This window comes from Lissotriton helveticus, chromosome 2_2 (assembly GCF_964261635.1).
Source record: "Lissotriton helveticus chromosome 2_2, aLisHel1.1, whole genome shotgun sequence".
NCBI lineage: Eukaryota > Metazoa > Chordata > Amphibia > Caudata > Salamandridae > Lissotriton > Lissotriton helveticus.
Genome location: NC_136060.1, coordinates 43,444,028 through 43,464,918, shown reverse-complemented (window position 1 = coordinate 43,464,918; position 20,891 = coordinate 43,444,028). Strand labels below are relative to the sequence as shown.

The 20,891-nt window shown below is 43.0% G+C and overlaps 1 protein-coding gene across 2 annotated transcripts in view; it reads right to left on the bottom strand.

The window, feature by feature from the left end:
- Positions 1–6,035: 6,035 nt before the first annotated feature.
- The window catches only part of LOC144821267 (plasma kallikrein-like), a 524,784-nt gene continuing 509,928 nt past the window's right edge, over positions 6,036–20,891 (bottom strand). For both annotated transcript variants that reach the window (XM_078678094.1, XM_078678095.1), the window contains 2 exons: positions 11,764–11,920; positions 6,036–6,222 (listed from right to left, as the gene is read on the bottom strand). In XM_078678094.1, coding sequence (XP_078534220.1) covers positions 6,221–6,222; positions 11,764–11,920 — 159 coding nt within the window. In that variant the 3' untranslated portion in view covers positions 6,036–6,220. The remainder of the gene's footprint in view (positions 6,223–11,763; positions 11,921–20,891) is intronic.

Sequence of the window (20,891 nt, the reverse complement as noted above, 5' to 3'; positions counted from 1 at the left end):
AGGTTGAGGCTGTGGCATAGACCGTAAGGGAATCTCGTGGTGTGGGGAAAATGTATCCCAACCACAGTGCGTACGGTACAGAGCCGGCGCAAGTGCCTTAGCACACTCTTCTACAAAATTAAGCGCATGCTCCTTCGAGACTGTGTGCGAAACTAGGGAGGATCACCTCCTCCCCTCTCGGAGCTGCGAGAACAAAAGGTGGGGGCCAGTCAGCTTCCGCTAACAAAATGTCATAGGTAGATTTTTCCCCAAAATACCCCGTTAATGGTACATTGTATGTCACCTTCAATTAAAAGGATTATTTCACAAAATCTATCAGGGGCGCTACTCTGGTATCAGCTGTCTCTACAACAACATATCGGTCAGTCACTGTCACCTTCAGAAGTGGACGCAGGGCCTATCGCACTATGGTAATCTCCGCCGCGCTGTCCAACAATGTCAGTGCCCATGTCTGATTCCGAAGCTGCGTTCTCACTATCTGTGGCATATCTCGCCGTTAAAGCGGCAACTTTCTTTTTCTGAAACTGGGGTCTTTTCTGTGAAGAATCGTCCTGCTTGCCTCTTCCGTATTTCGGGCGGGACTGGTCGCGACTCTGCTGGCCACCCTGACCTCTGCCGCCGCCTCCACCACCGGACAATGAGGCGGATGTGTCCTGTAAAGAACGAGGAGAGCATTGATCAGGAACCTGAAATCTATCAGGTGACTTAATCGTAGTGTGTCGCGCAAATCATAAACGCGCTCAATAGATGCAGGCACTGGTGATGGGGGACGGGACTCCAGTTTCTGTTGCTGTTTCCCCTGTTTTTTATTTCTATTCCAATTTTTCTTTGGAGCTGTGGGTTGAAGATCAGTTTCAGACTTCGCACCCTGGGTTTGCTTCTTATCTTTAGGAGTAAAGGGCATGACACCTGAACTATTGCGGTCAATGGTTTTATACGCAGCCGTAATAATTCTCGGTAAGTGTCGGGGTCTGTCGGCATCGGGAACATCGCGCAAGGCATTAGCCACTTGAAAGTTCACTGCATCGCCCTTTACATTAGAAAGGACGAGATCGGCTACTACATCAAACGTGCCAACGAGTCTCTTTCCCAATTCAACCGCAGCCTCAGGTCCGTGTTCGTCCTGAACACGCTTAATGACCGTTGGAAGGGCAGCCATTGACGGAGTGCCGAAGCACCTTATGTACACCGCCGCAAAAATCCTACCCCACGACTCACAGTCACCGGCTTCTGGTACCAAATCCTTGGGTAAAGTAATTGTAAGAATCCTGTGTTTTCTACGGGACTCGAATTAGGAAAAACTGCCCCCAGCTGGTCAAATTTCTCGGCAAGCCAAAAAGGCATATCATCCTTGTCTTGGGGACGCTTGCCCATTACTGCATTGACCATCACAGGACTATGCTTCATTCCGCTCGGTCCAGCTAGAAGGGCCGCAACACCAGGGGCCCCGCCCTGGAAATTGCGGGTAATATATTGAACTAGGGCCCGAATAATACTAATAGAAGAGTCATATAGGGTCCGTAACTCAGCAACAGGGACCAGCCCCGCACGAGGATGCGGGGTGAATCCAGCCAAATCCTGCCAGGAAGCGCCTGGAATGGACAAAGGACCCAATCTAGCCACCGTTACACTGTGGGGAAGAGCGCCATCAAACCAAACACAGTGCTGCCAGGCAGCAATCGGAGTCTCCTGTGTCCTATAAGGGATATATTCCCTGGGCGCGGCTGTGTGAGTGTAAGTGTGAAAAACCTGCGTAGCCGCTTCTACTGCAGGAAACGTCACCCAAGAGTAGAATATCTCAAACGGGTGAGCAACCTCAGCACTTACAACCAAAATCACTGCCATGCCCTCCAAACCAACATTGTATGCTTGCAAATGATTGCGAACCGCAATGCGACTATGTTGCGGTATAACAATGTCAGCCATAGTGACACAAGAAAAAGCGACAATGTAAAACTTAGTAGCTCAACTGGGTAGTAATTCAAAAGGAAACCGTTTGAAAAGATTCAAGCTTGAAAAGACCTGTGTAACTATAGGTAGGTTTGTCCGACGCTACCATTATCCGTAAACAATAGCGAAGGGGTTAAGGACTGAATGAAGTACTACTCAAGTGTCATGTAATAAGACCACCAACGTAAGGTTGGCAAGTAGCAGGGATTCTGCTCATACACAGAACTGTGCACAGAGACTTGGAACCTCAGGGAATTAGGGTGTACCAAAACTCACCTTAGTAGCCATAATCCCCTACCAGACTAGCAATCAGTGTCTCATTGGTTCTTCCATACCCCCAATGATTAGACAACCTAGAACATGGAACTTAGAATACCTCAGGCAATGTGGAACACATGAACACTCTTTCGTTATACTCTCATATCAGTCTAAACCGGGGAGTAAATGAAGACTCGTGCAAGTTTGAAATATTTATTTCTAATGTCATGTTCTCAGGTGCTGTATCTTAGCTAATACAAGCAGACAATTATAAGCAACAACATTATCAGCATAGTTACTATTCCATAAAATACAAAAGGAGAAAGCATGTTAAAAAGCTAAATGAAGAAAGGCTAGATTACATCTAGAAATCACCCTCCCTTGCTAGTAGGTTATTTTATATCTACAGAAGGTCTCTTGGGTTTACAAGGGTGGCTGTGGAAAATGACTTAAATTAGGTATATATAAGCGGCGTTCATTTATGTTCACCACGGCCACTGTTGAAAGTAAAGTGAAAATCGTGAAACAGTGGCCACGCCATCTTGTCCCTTTTAGGCCCCATCATGCACGTAAGTGGCAGCCATTTTGTGTGTCGTGGCCTCTCTGCCCACTGCCAATAGCCTGCGCGTCTCTCCCCCTCACTCCCCGGCCTCGCAAGCATTCCCCCGCGCCCCGACAGCCCCCGGTCTCTCCTGCTTGGGCCATAAGCACACCTCTAACGCGACCCTGTCTCCGAGCCACATCCCGTGCTGAACCCCCTCGCTCTTTCATCTCATTCAAAGAACAGGCCCTTTTTGATAACCTCTTCCTCCCTGCCCGATTGTCCGGCCTGATCCCAGGCCATCACCTAGCCCAACAGATGCAGTTTATTGCCCCCTACAGTAGGACCTCGCCTCACATCAAAGGAGCGGGGATTAATCAATGCTTTCGCACCCCGAAGATCCCACTGATCACACACATCCCCGTTCCCAGCGGAATGTCCAGCTGTGCGATAACCACCACATGCTGAGATCGGGGTAGGAACTCTACTGTAGATATGTGTGGGAACGGGCCTGGACCGGGGATTCCGAGGATGTCTTTTCTGTTCTTCAAAGAAACATTACGGATGCAGTGTATGTAATAAAGCCATAAACCTGTGTATAAGAGGCCAGGCCTCAGAGATGCGGTTAGAGCACCTCGAGAAGATAGCCTGTTGTCTGATTTGACGTGTTCTGCTCCGTCGGAATAAACTCCTGTTTCCTGCCTTCCGTCTCCCACGCCTGCCTCTTTGTTTGGTAATCTCGAATGGTATGAGAGGCGGCTAACGCCGGGCAAATACTGAAGGGTTCTTGGTCAAATTTGGCCCTACCTTTTAACATGGCCCCATAACTCTGGTCCTAGTATAAATGGATCACATCATTTTCTACACCAGCTCTCTGCATGCGAATGTTCTCCAAAGTGTGTTTGCATGCCTGCGCAGTGCATTATTAAATGTGCTAAAATCAGAGGTGGCCACAGCTGCATATATGTTATGTCTAGAACGTGCGCTGATCAGACCGAACAACAACCACTGTGTTGAAATAACCTTGAAGGCCTCGGCACTCACTGTTCAGACAAAGCTTACCAAGCAAAGCTGCTACTATAGGAAAACATATTATTCTCGTGTGAAGCTAAACCGTCTGCTAGATTTTAAACATTTGTAATAATGTGTGCCGTGTGCAAAGGCAGCAGAAAGGAAAAATGGTGTTTAAACTACTAATAAGCTCATGCTAATTTAACACAGTGTAAATGCAAGGCACATCCCCATGCCAGTATATTGTTAGGCACATGCTGAAAACTATACAATACCATTGACATTTAATGTGTTTCTTTTATCCATTCTTAAACAATTAACAAGCCGTAGCAAAATCACAAAATGTGCTTAGTAGGGCTTGGACTGTATTAGAGTGCACATCACATTTACAACACCCAGTATGTCTTCCTAGTCAGTGCTTAACTTTTACAACAATAAGTGGTGGGGCCCACAGTTTTTGCTCAGAGGCAGATGGCCAGTGTTAACCAATGACTGGGGTGCCAAATTCCAAGGCAGTGTAATCCCAATTCCACTTCATGTCTCTTTGATCCATCACCAAACACTCTCTGCCCTTGTATCTCAATATTGCAGTCTATTTTTGCCCTGCTTTCTCCCTTTGTCAATGTTTTTCTAACTTCTCTATCTTTCCCTTTTTCGTTTTTCTCTCTCTTGCTCTGGAGCTGAGTCTGATGAGGAAAAATAAGTGCTGATGTCCAAACGTAAGTGTTGGTGATCCCCACCTGCAAATAGCAGCTTAAATTAGCACTGCCCCCCGTAAAAACTTCCTCACGTTTAATTCAAATAGCGTTCCACTTACAACCCTCAGAAATTGGAAAGTACTTTAAGATCAGTGTGTCCGCACCTGATTATCACAATAACTGCCCATTTCAATTTTTTTCCCACCTTCATATATTGCCTTCTTTTAGCAAGCAAAATATTTGGGAGAAATATTGGGAATGTCGTATTGCAATCCTGATATGGGCAGTAGTTTACCATTTACCTGAGAAGAATAGCCTTGGTCCTCTTTAGCCTGGTATTGCTCTGCATAACAAAAAAATAGTTTCGGCCCGCAAGCATATGCAATGGTCAGATTGGTTTTTTGGTTTGTATTGAAAGCTTCTACCAGAAAACAAGCAATGGCAATGCCAATAGGTTTGGTTTATGAATGTACTGTCAAGCCAGACCTAAAAATTCATGTACGTTAATGTCTGCCTCCTCCTGTCTGTGCTACTGCAAGAATAAGCACCATAAATTATTTAGTTATCCACACTTTAGTATCATTGAAATTGCAAGTGTATGCGCCTTAAAGTTCACCATGATAAATAAAATGTGTCTGGAAGCATGCAACTTATGCCTAATTAAAACATTTACCTCTGGCTCCCAACTCCTCTCACTGCAGTTCACACATAATTGTCTGGCAACAGCTTCACTGTCAAGCTAGACCAAAACACTTAAAAAAAATATGCCATTAGGTCAAAAAGGCAGCCATATGCTTTCAATAAAAATTATTTAGGAAAAAATAACCTTTGATATAATTTTATCAGAAGACCACAGGCACATCCTTGCAGTAGATGTAATTAGAACTGGTGCATAAACCCTTTTTAGTTTTAATGCATATCACAAGAAAATATAATTCATGCGAGTGCAAAGATACTGTACTATTGGTTTTGATTTACTATAACCTTAAAATATAGTTTAAATGCATAAGGACGACAACAATGCATTAAATATGGAAAGAGAAAAGCATAATTAAAGTTTTGGCCATCATCCCTTGCAATGAACATCACATTTTCCAAATGGATTTGCATATGTGATCAGGCAAAGTGTCATCACATAGAGTGTACAAGAGTCAACGGATGAAGTAGGCAGTCCCACTGTCCCCAGCTGTACGCTATGGAAGCAACATGTCACTGACCACTCACTGTACATGCCAATGGAGGAAGGTGGCTTCTCTAGAAATGTGTGTATGAATAAGTATTTATTATTTATGTTTTTTTATTGCATGAGGCGGGCGAGGCAACTAAAGCGGTCTCTAGACCAGACGTAACCAATTCTGAGCAGTATTCGGCACACTTCTCTTTTCAGTAGCATTTACCCTTTCAGTAGCTCTAACTCTCTCCTCTCTAGAACCAACTGCAAACTCTCTTGCAAACTTACTAAATCCTCGAGTGAACTTAGCAGCACAGTCCAAACAACAAGCATAGTCATGTGTGACTGATGACCAGACCAATATATTTGCGACCAATTTATTACATAGTTAGCCAACAAAATAGGACTCTGTATCAAAATGAGGTTTTATTGATATTCGGAATCAATGTGGGAAAATCAAAATCGAGATTATGCACACTGGCACAGCTAATGATATATGACCTCAGAATGCATTGCTTAAATGGAAGAAATAGACTATCTGCATTAGTTTTCCGATAGTTTTCTCTTCTTCTTTTAACAGCATCTTCATATTTCTAAAACAAAACAACATAAGAGAAGAATGTTATGATAAATTAAACAAAATAAAAATAGCAATTTCATGACATTTATTACCAAGGCTACTTTGCAGTGGTGAAGGGAAATGTTGTACTGACACTTGCACCGACTAAATAATGCAAATACAACATTCGCAACTACAGCTTCAAAAATTGCCATTTTTTAACTAGTTCATTGATGCACATATCAATGTTTCTCTGGTCCTTGAACTTGGCCTCATAAGGGTCTTTAGGAGAGAAGGTAATGTAATTCTTCTCATACCCCTTGCTTCACTCAGCATCTTCGGTGAGCAATATTAGAGAGTGGTCAATCCAGCCACAGCCCGTGCAGCTAAGAGCGGTGGGGCCGGGTTGGGGGGAAGAGGGAGGTGACAGATGACCACAAGGGAAAACTAAAAAAATAATTGATTTTCCCTAATCGCCATCTGCCGTACTCCCCCCCACCGCTCTTAACTGCACAGGCTCCAGCTACTACAACCTAAGAACGACTATTCTTTAACCTTGTGATATGATTTAAGTTCCATGTGTTGAACTAGTCAATGACACCTGGTGGTATACACCTGTTACAACGCATTTTTTACTCCGCACTACCATTACAACGCGACTTTTACTCCGCATACCATTACAACGCATTGCGCTGGGGGGCGCTGTAGGATAGGGAATAAGTTTAATTTTCTATCCAACACCTTCCCTAGTGTCCACGGGGACTGGTGTTGGAATAGAAAATTATACTTACCACTATCCAGCGCCCCAAGGCGCTATGCGTTGTAACGGTATGCGGAGTAAAAGTCGCGTTGTAATGGTATGCGGAGTAATAGTATGCGTTATAACGTCATACATCCCACCTGGTCAACTCTGTGCTCGCCTTTTGAAGTGTGATACCACAGCCGTTTGCCAGAGTTCACCATTATGGTGAATAGAATCATTTGATGAAATAACCGTGTTCTTCTCTGCACTGATAGACATAGAATGACTTACCAGAAGAGAGAGATCGAGAAAATGAGAGTTAAATAGAAAGGTGATTAACTGGAAGCATAGGGGTTTCCTGCAAAATCAGTTTCTGCCTCAAATGTGAGTGTGAGAAAAGTGGTGTATTATTTGGTGTGGTTGTGATAGGCTCACTTGACCAACCTCTAGCTCAACCCTGGTAGCTATGGCTTCAAACAGCAAGGCTTAAACAAGGGAACAAGTTTAAAGCATTGAGAAGTACTAAAACAGCGAAATAGGAAAAGTCCCACAACAAGAAAGAAATCTTACACCAATTTATAAAAATAGATTGTATTTGTATTAATTTTTAGATTTCAAAACAGGCTTAATCCATCAGAGGCTTCCAGAGATATGGCTTTTAAGTAAATTGTAAATTAGTGCTTTATGATCTAAATTCCAACCAGAATTGGTAAGCAGTAAGTTTGGAAGATTTGTAAAATATTTGAAGAGTTGAGTTTTTCTACCCCTGCCCACTGTGGAAGACTGACTCCCACAGGAAGAAAGTCAAGGGAGCCAGTAAGGATGTAAAGAACAATTACTGTTAGAACTGGGGTTTATGGTTGTCAGAGTGTGCACCCTGCACAAGTAGGAACCACCACTCTTGGCAGGGTAAACTAGATATATACTAAAAGATAACCTGTACTCACCCTCTGGTAGCTTGGCACAGAGCACACAGGTTTATCTAAAGAGGCAATGTGTAAAGTATTTGTGCAACACACACACACACACAGTAGCACAGTGAAAACACTGCAAAAATACTGCTCACAGGGTTAGAAAAATAGACAATCATTTTATGAGTAATTCAAGACCAAAACAACAAAAATCCAATAAGTGGAAAGGGACTAATGCATTTTTAAAGATTACTTGCGGTTGCACTGGATCCAATTCCAAGGTCCAGGCCAAACTGGATGAAGGAAACACCAGCTACAGGACTCATGCAGGTCCCGCTGAAAAAGTACCTTGCATAGAGCAAGCATCCACGTCGAAGACGCAATGCTTTGGTTCCGATCCGTGCTGGCGATGAAGGCTTTGCTGATGAACCCCTTTATGATGCAGGCACTACTTCGCCATTGAGCTGTGCTGCCTGTCATTGTGAAGCCGAGCAGTCTGTCGAAACGATGTCATCAATCAGCTCCTGTGTCGGAGTCAAAGGGCAGTGCATTGGTTCCAGTTGGCACAAACTCATCACTGCATTCAGTTTGACGGTTCTGTACAGCAGAAGCCACATTTCAAGGGCTTAGTACAAGATTAGAACCACTTGGCAGGGCAGGACTCACAGATGTCAGAGTGCAGGTGTTATTGCAGAGTTCAAGGAAGTCTTTGATGGAACTGGGGACTTCAGAACAGGGGGCAAGCCCTTGGAGTCACTCTGAGTTAAAGTGAGATGGGTCCAGTACTTGTCCTCATCAAGGCAGGTATCAGCATGGCAGCACAGCAAAGCAGAAAAGCAGTTATCCAGAACAGCAGTCAAGCAGAGTGGCAATTCTTGTAGCACAGCAATCTTCACTCCTGGCAGAGTTCTTCACAGGTCTAGTAGTGTATCACCTTGGTAGGGTCATAGATCCAGTGCGTATACCTAGTTGTGCCATTGAAGTGGGGGTTACTACAATGCAGGCCCTTTAAGTACACAGGTCCCCCTTTTTCCCAATCCTGACTTTTGACTGTCAGTAGGGGGTCATCAGCCCTTTTTGTGGGAAGCAAGACAGTGTCTATTCTGTTGTAAGTGTCAGATCTCCCAGGAATGCAGAATAATGCAGATTAGTTTTCTGTCATACCTACCCTTCCAGTGTTTGTGGTTGTCTAGAGGAAATGCACAAAGTGCAGCTGTTCCTCTTCCCAGACATGTATTAGAGAGAGGCTGCAGGGCACACAGAGCAGTAAGAGCAAAGGAATGCCCACTTTCTAAAAGTGCCATTTATAAAATAGTAATGTTAAATCCAACTTTTCCATTAAAGAGGATTTATGACTACCATTCCAAAGATATAAAACATGATTAGCTACTCCTTCCTGATCAGGAATTAAGGCTTAAAATGTTTAAGGCATTCCCACTGGTAGCCTATGAGAGGAGTAGGCCTCACAGTAGTGAAAAACAAATTTTGCGGTTTGCGGTTTTTCACTACGAAGACATGTAGAACTAAAAGTACATGCCCTACCTTTTAGACACACAGCACCCTACCCTTGGGGCTACATAGGGCCTACCTTAGGGGTGTTGTATGTGTAATAAAAACGGAATTTAAGGTTTGGCAAGTGGTTTAAAATGGCAAGTCAAAGTGGCAGTAAAGTGCACAGACAGGCCTTGCAATGGCAGGTCTGGGACAGGTTCAAAGGCTGCTTGTGTGGGTGGCCCAATCAGTGGTGCAGGCCCACTAGTAGCATTTAGGTTACAGACCCGGGTATATGGTATACCACTTTACAAGAGACGTACAAGTAAACTAAATCTATCAATTCGGTATACACCAATGTCACCATGTTTAGGGGAGAAGCACATGCACTTTAGCACTGGTTTGCAGTGGTAAAGTGCTCAGGGTCCTATGGCCAAAAAGGGGAGATAGAAGGCAAAATGTTTAGGGGAAGACTACCCTGAGGATGACAGGTCTAACAGATACCTTGTCACCAAACCAGTCTCAAGTCCAGCTCTATGGGTGAACCACTGTAGACTTCAATGTAGTAGTCCTGATGCAAGGGTTACAGGATGCTGAAGATGTTGTATGATGCTGAGGGTGGTGTGTCATCGACTGTTGTTATTTCTCAGTCCATGGTCTTTGTGAGGCAACTGTGGCCACAGGGGTTAATTTACCTTGATGTTCTCTTGGGTCCAGCAAAGGTTCTGAGTGACATCATAGAGAACTCAAGCTTTGCTATCGTTGTCTATTTGACATCACTTAGAACCACCCGGTGGAAAACATCCCCATAATTTACTGTTACCCATCTAGAATTCTATATGTAGAAACCCAAAGCTGAAGATTCTCTCACACCCTTTCCCATTAGGTAATGTTGACTATAGGGTAATATGTTATTATGCAATATAGTTGATAGTCCATACGTGCTACTACAGTGCTTAAGGATGCACACGCTGTGTGTAGATTTGACTGGCCTCTGCCCATGCAGATAAATTAAAGATATGTTTTTTTCCAAGTAAATTCTTTAGTTAGACATTGAGTATATCAGGTGTGAGGGCTTTTATCTTGCAGGATGTGGGTCCCTCGTCCACCTCCTGGATTATACCTTGACTGGTTGCAATTCCTACTATTGGAAAGTCAAGCACATAGAGGAGTAACTGGGTTATTCAATTTCAGTTCAGCAGTAGCTCTGGATATTTAAGTAGGAAACAACAGTGCCGACCACAGATAAATCCCAGACCACTAATTGCACCAGGACCATGTGAGGTGGAATCGCTGTGCCCATTTGTTTTTGCTTATTTGACAAGCTACTCTTCAGAGTTGTTTGTAGAACACGTTCGTTAGTCAATATTATTAAAAAATAGGTTTTCCAAGAGAAGTTTTGTCACTTTTGTAAATTTGATACTGATGGTATTCTGTTGAAAGCGCTTGGCTGTTTAGTTTCCATGTGCCTTTTTGCAGCATCTGTTATTTCAACGGAATGACACCCCAGGTACCAATAATCTATTCCATGTACAATACATTTGTGTATCTATGCTCTATACAGGAACTCCGGTCTGCATTTCCCTGCGCCTCGGCTGGTAGCAACTAAACTGTACTGAAAAAGCAGAGTAACAAGTATGTCAGAAATTTGGCTTTGCTTCCTTGTGTGTGGGAATATCAGGCACCGACGGAAAATAAATTGACAGCTACCTTATTAAAGCCATACTGTACATGGCCCACACTCAAGCCTTACCCGACCCCAACTGAAACATCCCAGCAGCCGCTAACCAATGGGATGCCGACCAAGGTGACTGGTGAACAGACCTTGCAATAATCTTCATGAAAAGGGAACTGTCATGATCATAAAGTCAATCAAGTGCCACTAATCAGCCATAAATAAAACAACTTATTTGTCTAAACCATCACAAGGTTAAATGAATTACTCATGTGTCACTGAATGCTTTAAATTCCATTTCTTTACTCAGCTCTCATGTGTATGCAGAAACCTTACCCACTTGTGGTTTGAAAATCTAGGTGCATTTGCCTGAGCCGTTATTTCTGACATCTTGATCCTCAAAATATCATGACACTACCACAGAGTACAAACAGTTCACCGTGAATATCTGGGCTCGGGGGATGTGCAGGCCACCGCCAGCAGTCAGCTGGCCCAGGAGAGTTCTCAATGGATTTGATAATATCCACCACCCGCAAAGGATACTAACGTATCACAGACCACTAAAAATAAAAAGTGGCGCAGTGGCACCAGTAGAACAAATTAAACTTCTGTGTTTACCTTGGGGCACGGGAGTGCAAGGTTGTTCATTTGCGTACGATTGCTAATTCAGATTTGCTCGTACTATTTCATGCAATACCTAATGACGCCACACTTTATTCTACATAAATAGTTAAATAGTTTTAAACATTGTCTTACACTGCTGTATTGTTTGAAGAATCCAGTCCGTAAATTCAGACACTTTAGTATAAACACCAGGCTGCTCTTGTCGAGCACATCCTTCCCCCCAGCTGGTGATGCCAACCAAATCCCATACGCCCTCAGACTGGCATGCGAAAGGACCACCCGAGTCACCCTACAAGACAGAAACATATGTTACAAAACAGCAACATTTAGATCGGCATTGGGTTGGATCAAGAATAATATGTTTTAAATATGCTGCAGCTATTTGAGCTATGATTTAATTAAAGAGCAAGAATGGACCACAGAAATAATGAGTTACATAGATTTCTATGAGTAGTATTAGGTCTCCTTTATGAATGGGCTACACAAATCCTCAAGATTTCCCTCCTCGGAACGACGGTTACAAGGGGCTCCTGTCAATTTCAGAGGAGGGGTTTGTGGAGGTTAAGAGCTGTGAGGAATTATGGGGCATATTAGCAAGAACCTTGATAATATTATCGCCGTTATAGCAGCAGGAAAATGCAGCTAAAACGGCGATAATGGGCTTGCTAATATGCGTTATAGAATTCCAATAGAAGCCCAGGTTAGATGTCCTGCAGTTTCCTGTCGCTAAAACGGTGATAATTTTAACGAGGTTCTTGCTATTATGCCCCCAAATGAGGCTATTGGATTTACTGTGCTAATTTTGCGTGTTTTTCCAGCATTTCTACCTGGAGACATTGCCTGCTACAAATCTCCAAGTGAAATATTACTAGGGTAGAGGAGTTCACCTTACATTCAAAAACCCAATGGGCTCTGTAGCTGCCATTGCTGGGCCCATCAGAATTAATGAAACAATTATAGAGAGAACTTAAGTGTATTCATTAAATATTTAGGGGTAGATTTAGAAGAAAGTGACTCAGTGCGGAACGCAAGCCATTTGGCTGCGCCGCACTAAATCACTTTCAAAGCATAGGGATGCAACATATTTACAACAATATGTCGCATCTCTGTGTTTCCCCCTGCGCTGCCACACAAATTGCTGCCATGCGCTGGTGCAGGCACCCTTGCACCATGGTGCAACGATGCCTGGGTTGTGTGGAGATTACTTTTGTTCAGGAATGGTTCCCTTCCTGCACAAAAATAATCTGAAATGCCGTTTTTCAACGTCTATGTGTGCTGCATTAGCACACATAGAGGTTGAAAAACGGCATTGTTTCAATGATTGTTTATGTGCAGGAAGGGAATGCTTCCGGTACATAAACAATCATTAGAGGTGATTTCCTCTTTCTATGTGTGCTGCAGATTGCAGCACGCAAATAAAGAGGAAAAGAAAACGAGGAGAAATGAATACATTTCACCTCATTGTGCCTCCCTACCCCTCCCCTGGGGAAGCATAGCATTCACACGCATTTTCAGATGTACGATTCCTCGTAAATCTGGAAATGTGTCTGGTTCCAGGGGTGTTGCGTGTGAACACCCACAGCAACACCCATGGACCGCCCCTGTCTCGCAAAGTGCTGCGTGTAAAGGGGCCATATTTACAAGGACTTTGTAAATATGGAGCAGTAACATTCACCACCCCTACGTCACAAAAAGTAATTAACCGGTGGCACAAGGGACTTGTAAATCTGCCCCTCAGAACTTACACATATTGTAGGATGTAAATTGTGGTGCTGGCTTTCTATATTTGTAGCAAAATGGCCCGATTGACAGCACTGTATCTTTTGCGAACAGTACTAGTTTTACAGTGAGATCTTTTGTAATTTTCTTGATAGTCACTTAGAACTTTTACTAGAATGCCCTGATTAATGAGACTGGAAGGATGCCTCCCTGACATGAGTCTGTTTCCATGACAGAACCTGATGGATATACTAACTTAAGGACATAATGGGCCGGTACCGTTGTAACGGTGGGCATTTTGGGCAGGGGTGGGGGGCAATGGGGAGTACTCACCTGGTAGCCCGGGATGACCTGTTCCTATGCAGAGCGGGGTTGGTTCTGATTGGCAGAAGGCAGATCTATGTCGAGAGAGGCATTGTGGGTGTAGATCGATAGACTGGAATACAGCAAATAGCGAACGCCAGTGGCGATGTGATGGGTGTGGTGACTGAGACTCAAGGCATGACTGGGGCTCTTCATAGGGGTGGGTGTAGTTGTTGGCTTTAAGAAGAAAAGTCTGAACAGCATATGTATTTAATGGCATATGGTAAGTGCAATTACATTTCACAGTGTGGATCCCTGAAAAGCAGGTAGTAGCAGGTTGTAGCAGGTTGTAGCTCATGTTTGTGAATCCAGGCATGTATTTCTCAGCAGGAACCAATGATTAAATGGGAAATATCTCTCATAGAAGTGTAGGCAGGGTGCTATTAGTTTAAACGGCCAAAGGCAATAAAGATTAACGACCCCCTCACCCATGAAGTATGACAACATATCTGAAAAACAGCTGCGGCTATATGCGAACAAAATGTAAATCACAAACTTACCCCGCCATTACCCTGACCCTATTTTGAATTGTTTCTTGCTCCTGTCACTGCTACACTCAAGTCCATATGTGTTTTAGGTCATCCTTCTAAACAAGTCAAATTAAACCAAATTGTGAGATCAAGCATAGACCTCAAATGTGCAGCAAAGAAAGGTGAACAGCTGTGCGATTGTAGTTCAAGACGGTAAACATATTGGGAGATAAGGCTTGTTGCTGCAAGGAGCCCACTACGAATGTATGATATTATATTGCCTACATTCACAGCGTGGTCATTTACATCGTGTTTGTTACAACGCAAGTCATTACAACGACTTGCGCTAGAGGCGCTGGACTTAGGAATAGTATATTTACTATTCCATCTCCAGTGTGTGGAAATGTAGGGAAGGTGTTGGAATAGTAAATCGTACTATTACTTAGTCTAGAGTGCCATCTAGTGCAAGTCGTAACGACCTGTGGTGTAACAACGGCATTGTAAAAGTTGTTCTCCGTTTGGAGGGATTCATGTGTGGAGACTGATGGTTCACATGTCGTGTGTATGCAGGGGATTGTGGGATTTTGTACGTGGGGTTCGTGTTTCAAGCTTGGAACCATTGCTATCTAGTATGATGCAATTCTGTCAAATGGAAGAAAGGTATTTTTGAAATCCCAGCTGGGACCTGGGGCAGGGGCAGGTAGTAATAGTTACCTGGGTCATTATGTAGATAGTAGATGGGCTGGTTCGGGTGCTGGAGTAGTCAGTGTATGGGGGTGAATGCACATCCTCAAGTGGTGAGTAAATCACTCATGATAATGCTGCCAGATTCCCGTGAGGGGTCATTCTTGATCCTGTGAAGAGGGTCTTTACTGATGGGGGTGGCTTTTCTTTTTGTGTTACTCACATTCTAGTTGCAGCGGGCTTTCATTGTCTCATTGGGTGTATTTCACTTGAGTGTGCTTGAGCAGGGTGATCCTTGCTTATGCCATGGGCTTTTGTTCCAGCCAAATGTTTCATTCATTTATACACTTCTGAATGTCACCTTTCCTGCTTTAATTGTAGCTTAACAAATTGGACTCATCTGGCCCAGCCGTGTCCCTGTCTCCATAATTTTCACTCCTGCTTCTGTCCCTCTGGGTTCGAGTGGCATTTGTTCCTCTTCAGCACTGCCAGCACTGTCAATTTGGACCACTCTGTACCCTTAACCTAGATCCACAGCTTACATGTGCGAACGTGTTCTAAGCTTTGCTATTCAACATGGTCTCAGTCCATAGGTGCTATAGAGCCTTGGGGTTGCGAAGGGGGAGGAAGGTTTACTTGTGATGAGATTGTATGTGTGTGTGTCTATAGTGCAAATGGTTGTGTTCTCCCATTGGTGCAGTGGTGACACTCTTTATTGGTTCTGAGAGGTGGCAGCACAGTTCCATTGTAGGTAGTGGGCGGAGAACAGCTTTACAGCGAGGTTGTTACACTGCGATAGCTTTACAATACGGCCATTATAACGCAAGTTGTTACAACGATGTGTGCTGGATGGCGCTCTAGACTAAGGAATAGTATGATTTACTATTCCAACACCTTCTACTTCAACTTCAACTAGAGTTGGAATAGTAAATCATACTATTCCTAAGTCCAGAGCCTCCATCTCAAGTCGTTGTAATGACTTGCGTTGTACAGCCACGGTCGGTAGTAGGAGTTCCTGCAGGGCGGTGACGTGGGGAGGGGGAGGGGCAGGGTGGGGGGTAATAATGTATGGATTGCGGAGTTTAACAGGTAAGTAAACATATAAATAAATAAAACAAATTTCGTTGCGCGCACTACATCGTATTTGGTGATGCAGTGCACGCAACGAAATTCGTTTTATTTATTTATATGTTTACTTACCTGTTAAACTCAGTGATCCATACATTACTACCCCCACCCTGCCCCTCCCCCTCCCCACGTCACCGCCCTGCAGGAACTCCTACTACCGACCGCGGCTGGCGTTGTAACGACTTGCGCTGTAACGACCGCAATGTAAACTACTGCATTGTAAATGTATGCGATGTAACTAACGTCATACATTCAAATCATCACAGAGATAAACGTTGGGAGAAGAATATTTTGTTCCCTAGCACTATAAAACAGGAAGGATATGTACCCCCTAGTAGGGGAGCAGGTTAGTATGAGGTTAGTAGTGTGGAAGTGTTTTTCCAAATCTATATTTTCTTGCAATAAATAAAAATGCATAGTAATAATTTATATGTTGGATCCAATATAGAAATGATGAACAGATTAGATTACAGTTATGTGTTTAATACGGGGTATTGAAGCATGCTTATTAATGTGATTTAGTTTTCCAGGTTTATGTGAAAATGCGATCTTGGATAAAATGGATGCTGTTGGTGTCATTCACTCTTTTATTTGCCCCTTTAGTCGTATTTGTCTGCGCATCTTCTCTCCTCATGAGCTCCACAGAGCCAAGACAGCTGATGTAATGGTTTATTTCTTCTGTTATGAATACAAAGCTTTGAATGAACTTTACAGTGTTCCTCACTTGTTGCAATTTCAAGGCCCTTTCACTGTAGTTCCGCTATGGGTGCGGGTTTTATTCATTTGTGTGAAGTGATGTTATTGAAATGTATATATTGTGTTTAAACATCTCCAGAGGGCAGTAGCGGGAAAGATTCTAGACGCTTTCTTAAAATGGATTAGTGCTCATGTGTTGAGGTGATGACATTATTATTTCTGGTTTGCTAAAGAGTTGTCACTTCCGATCATACCATGATGAATTTGCTGTTTTACAGAAAAAAAAACATATCTGGTGCAGTTCTATCAAGTAGCGTTATCACCAAGTGGATCCAAAATTGAGCCAATGTATGTGCTAGGCTGGAGGTAGGGGTCTAGGAATGCAGGGTAGCTGGAAAAAAATATCTAAATGGCATTTGGGGGGTTAGGATTGTATCCAGATAAAAACAGTGCTTTAGGATCTTTTCCTCACCAAATGTACCTGTAACTGCTTGCATGATTGAACTTGATGCTGTCCTTTCTCCACATTCTCTTCCATCGACATCAGACAAACCTTTTATGTGGTCAGCAAGCTTCCTAGGGACCTGACTCATCTCCTGGGCCAGGCACCATTTGAGATATTAGTGCTCTCTAGGTGATATAGTCAACAAAATTGGCCTTATAAATTGGCACATTTTTTGAACAAATCAGCATGAAATATGTCAGATGCTGAAAGTTGTTGTTAACACTGGAACCCACCCTAGGAGCAGAACACTCCAGTATTTAAGACACACACCTTAGTATCTAATCCACTTCAATGTTTTTTTTGCATTGTAGAATTTGTAGTCTTCATTTACCACATTAAAAATTCAGGTCTTCAGGACCGAGCATGCAATCAATAACCCTTTACTGAATTAATTTATACAGTTACGCATGCACCTGGCAAATACGAAAGCTCTGAGGGCACCTTCATCAAAGAACACCAAATAGCTATAAGGCCAATCCCATAATGCACCATGGAATCAGCTTGCATTAATACCCAGGTGTCTGTCAGGAATTTATAATTTCCAAAGGTCACATCCAGTATCAAGAGAACAGAGGCACATTTTTAGCTTACCAATCAGTGGCGGCACCTCCGCTAAGGCTGAGGAGCTTCGTCCCATTGCGACACAGCAGTGAAATAAAGGAAGTATAAAATGTTAATAACTCAATGTTATTATCATCTTATGTTCTCCTGCTCTGGCAGCTTTGAGGGGGGGTGGACACTTCTCACACAAGGGCAGGAGTGGTTTGCCCACTCCAAGTGTGCATAAATGTTTGGTTTGCCATCTCCGGCCGGCCAAACATTCATACGCACTTTGAAAATTCTCCACCCAGGCTGAATTACATCATGGACCGAGAACATGCCCAGGCTCCAACTTCCTGTCGGAGTCCTGGACCACAGCACTCAGACCAATCACAATGCTGCATTGCAGCATTGTGATTCGCTATGGGAAGTCTGGTGCTTACTCCTTCCTGTTCTGTCTGAGAGAGATGACAAGAGACGTGGCAAGCAGGTAATTTTTTTTCTACTTTGCTTTTACAACTCACTACTCACCCTCACCCTCCGCCCCGCCCTCCACCCTGATCGGTGCCGGCCTTTACTACTACCAATAACAGCTTGTTATGGGCTGGCCTATCAAAGACAACCTACTGAAAGTTGGAAATCAAAGAAGGGTAAAGTCATATATTAACACAAAACATCACACCTGAGGAAAAGTGGGAACAGCAAGAACACACTGCATTCTGCACTAACATTGACAAGCTTGCATTGCTTACATTCCCTGCACCTTTTTAGTTCTCGCCTAAGCCGCTCATGCACTGTTTGTACAAGACATGCTGTTTTCTAGATATAGGCTTTAAGCTCTTCCTATGTTCCGCCCATGTATTTTATTGGCTTCTTTGAGTATCTTTTGGAATTATTTTTATTGCATTGTTTTTTTTTGTTCAGTAGTCCCTCCTTAGTACCTCCTTCTATCCTGTTGGAAACTCCCATGAGGACTGCCTTTGCTACATGTGTTCTTACTCAGTATGTTTTATTTACTATTAGTGTGCACTATTTTGTTAATCAATGCATTTTTCATAGTTTCAAGACCAACATGCTCTCCTGCTTCTGCAACCTGCCCTGGGGTCTAATTGTATTGGGACACTGCAGAGGTAACATTTTTTTAAAACTCTTTAGTTTATAATTAGGTTATCCTGTTTAAGTTTAACCCTATATTAACTGATAGAACCCCACCAAAAGGGAAATACCAGGCAGTGGTCTACATTTTTTGATGCTGAAGGGATTCTATTTGTGTTTTAACAACTATAATGTTCTTTATTAAGTGTTTCTGTTAACTTTTGCTGCAACCTATAGTGCACTATAACACACTCTCATAATTCCCCACTGAATTTTTTTTGTATTATGTTTGTGGTGAGTTTTACAGAAACGTATAATTCGTAATATAATGAATTATTTTATTTTACTGATGTGTATGCAAAGAATTAAAAACTGACCGGGACACACTGACCTCAATCAATTTCTTTTTATGTTTGAGGTGACTTTTATCAAAACATATTACTTTGAACCCAATAGATTAATTTATGTGTGAATAATGTCTTCTTAGTATTTGCTGTAGCAAACATGACACGCTCTCCCACTTCCACAACCTGCCATAAGGTATAACTGCATTGTGACTGACGCTCCAGACGAGCTAACATTTCTTACTTGCATATGAGTTTATATTTATTTTTTGACATCACAAAGTAACATGTTGTGTAATACTTCATTTTTATACATCCACAGGATGTAAGTGCACTGTGACACCATCTTGCTGCAATCGTTTTTTTGTGTGTTTATGTGGCGTTTTGATCGGATCCTGTCTATTTTATTAATTAAAGTTGTTTTCGTATTTACTGTAGCCTTGTGATTGAATCTTGCCTTGCAGTGCACTGTGACATGCAGTTCCAATGCTAAGAGATTTGTTTTCACTTTGTGATGAGTTTTCAGTGAATTAATTTTTGGTGGTGTGTGCCATATGTATTTACCCACCCAAGTGCTTCTGTTTCTACGCTTTTACCACCTCCGTAAACCTAATGCTTTTCATTTTGTCTTTGCATTATGTTTTCATCGGCTACCTGGTCCAAGTGCGCCGTAACATGCTTTTACGCTGTTATGAAGCAATGATTTGTGGTTTTAGCTTCTGTTGTATTTTTATTAGAACTTGCGTCTTACTGCACCGTTAAATGCACTGCCAACTTTAATATTGTTTTTTTCATTTCATGGTGCGTTTCAATGCAACTTTTTATTTTATTTCATGTGTGCAGTTAGTTTAGAGCCAATCAAGCTCTTCATATTGTATTTTTTTCTCCCACTTCTGTTACAAGTGCTTTAATTTTAACTTTAGCTAAGGGAGTAGTGCTTTCTGAAGCCCCAAACAGCTGGCATTGTCTTTTGGTTTTGCATGAATTTTTGGTTGTCTCAGTGAAGAACCGCATTTTGGCACACTCTCCTGTATCACTGTGTTCCCGACGTTTAGCGTTGTAAGTGTTGACCACACATTTTTGTAATTTTTCACGTCATAGTGGTCTACGAAACGTTTACATTGTACTACTTATACACTAAGGAGCTCACTACTGCCGAACCATAGGTTGGCGGTTCCGACCTCACAATTTGGATGCGACTGCACTATGGGAGGTGGGAAACATCCGTTTTTCAATGTCAGCTTGTGCAGCCATTAAAAGAGGCCCGCAGCACAAGCTGACATTGAAAAATTGAAGTTTCCGTCCTCCCATAAGGCAGTCACATTCAAGATTTGAGGCACCATAGCAGAGGCCGGAGAGGTACAGGGGCCCTGCTAGGCAGCCCCAACGACACTTTCCGACAGCCTTCCCATGTCGGAGAGGCCGACATGAAAAGACTGTTGGAAAGTGTCATCATAATCGCGATGGCAGAGCCGGAGCTGGCTCCACCATCATTAAGGGATCACGATATTTTCCGATGCACCGAGGGTTCCTTGAGTTCATTGGACGTGCATCAGAATCCCCCTGCAATGTTTTCCTCCTACCGCCGGCATCGTAATACAGCTGTCAGAGCGAAACTCACAATGTCATGTGGAAAGCCTCCCACAAGGTGTTAGATGGCTTTCCGCCTGACTTCGCAATCAGGCCATGTGTAAGTAGCAAACACACCTTATAACT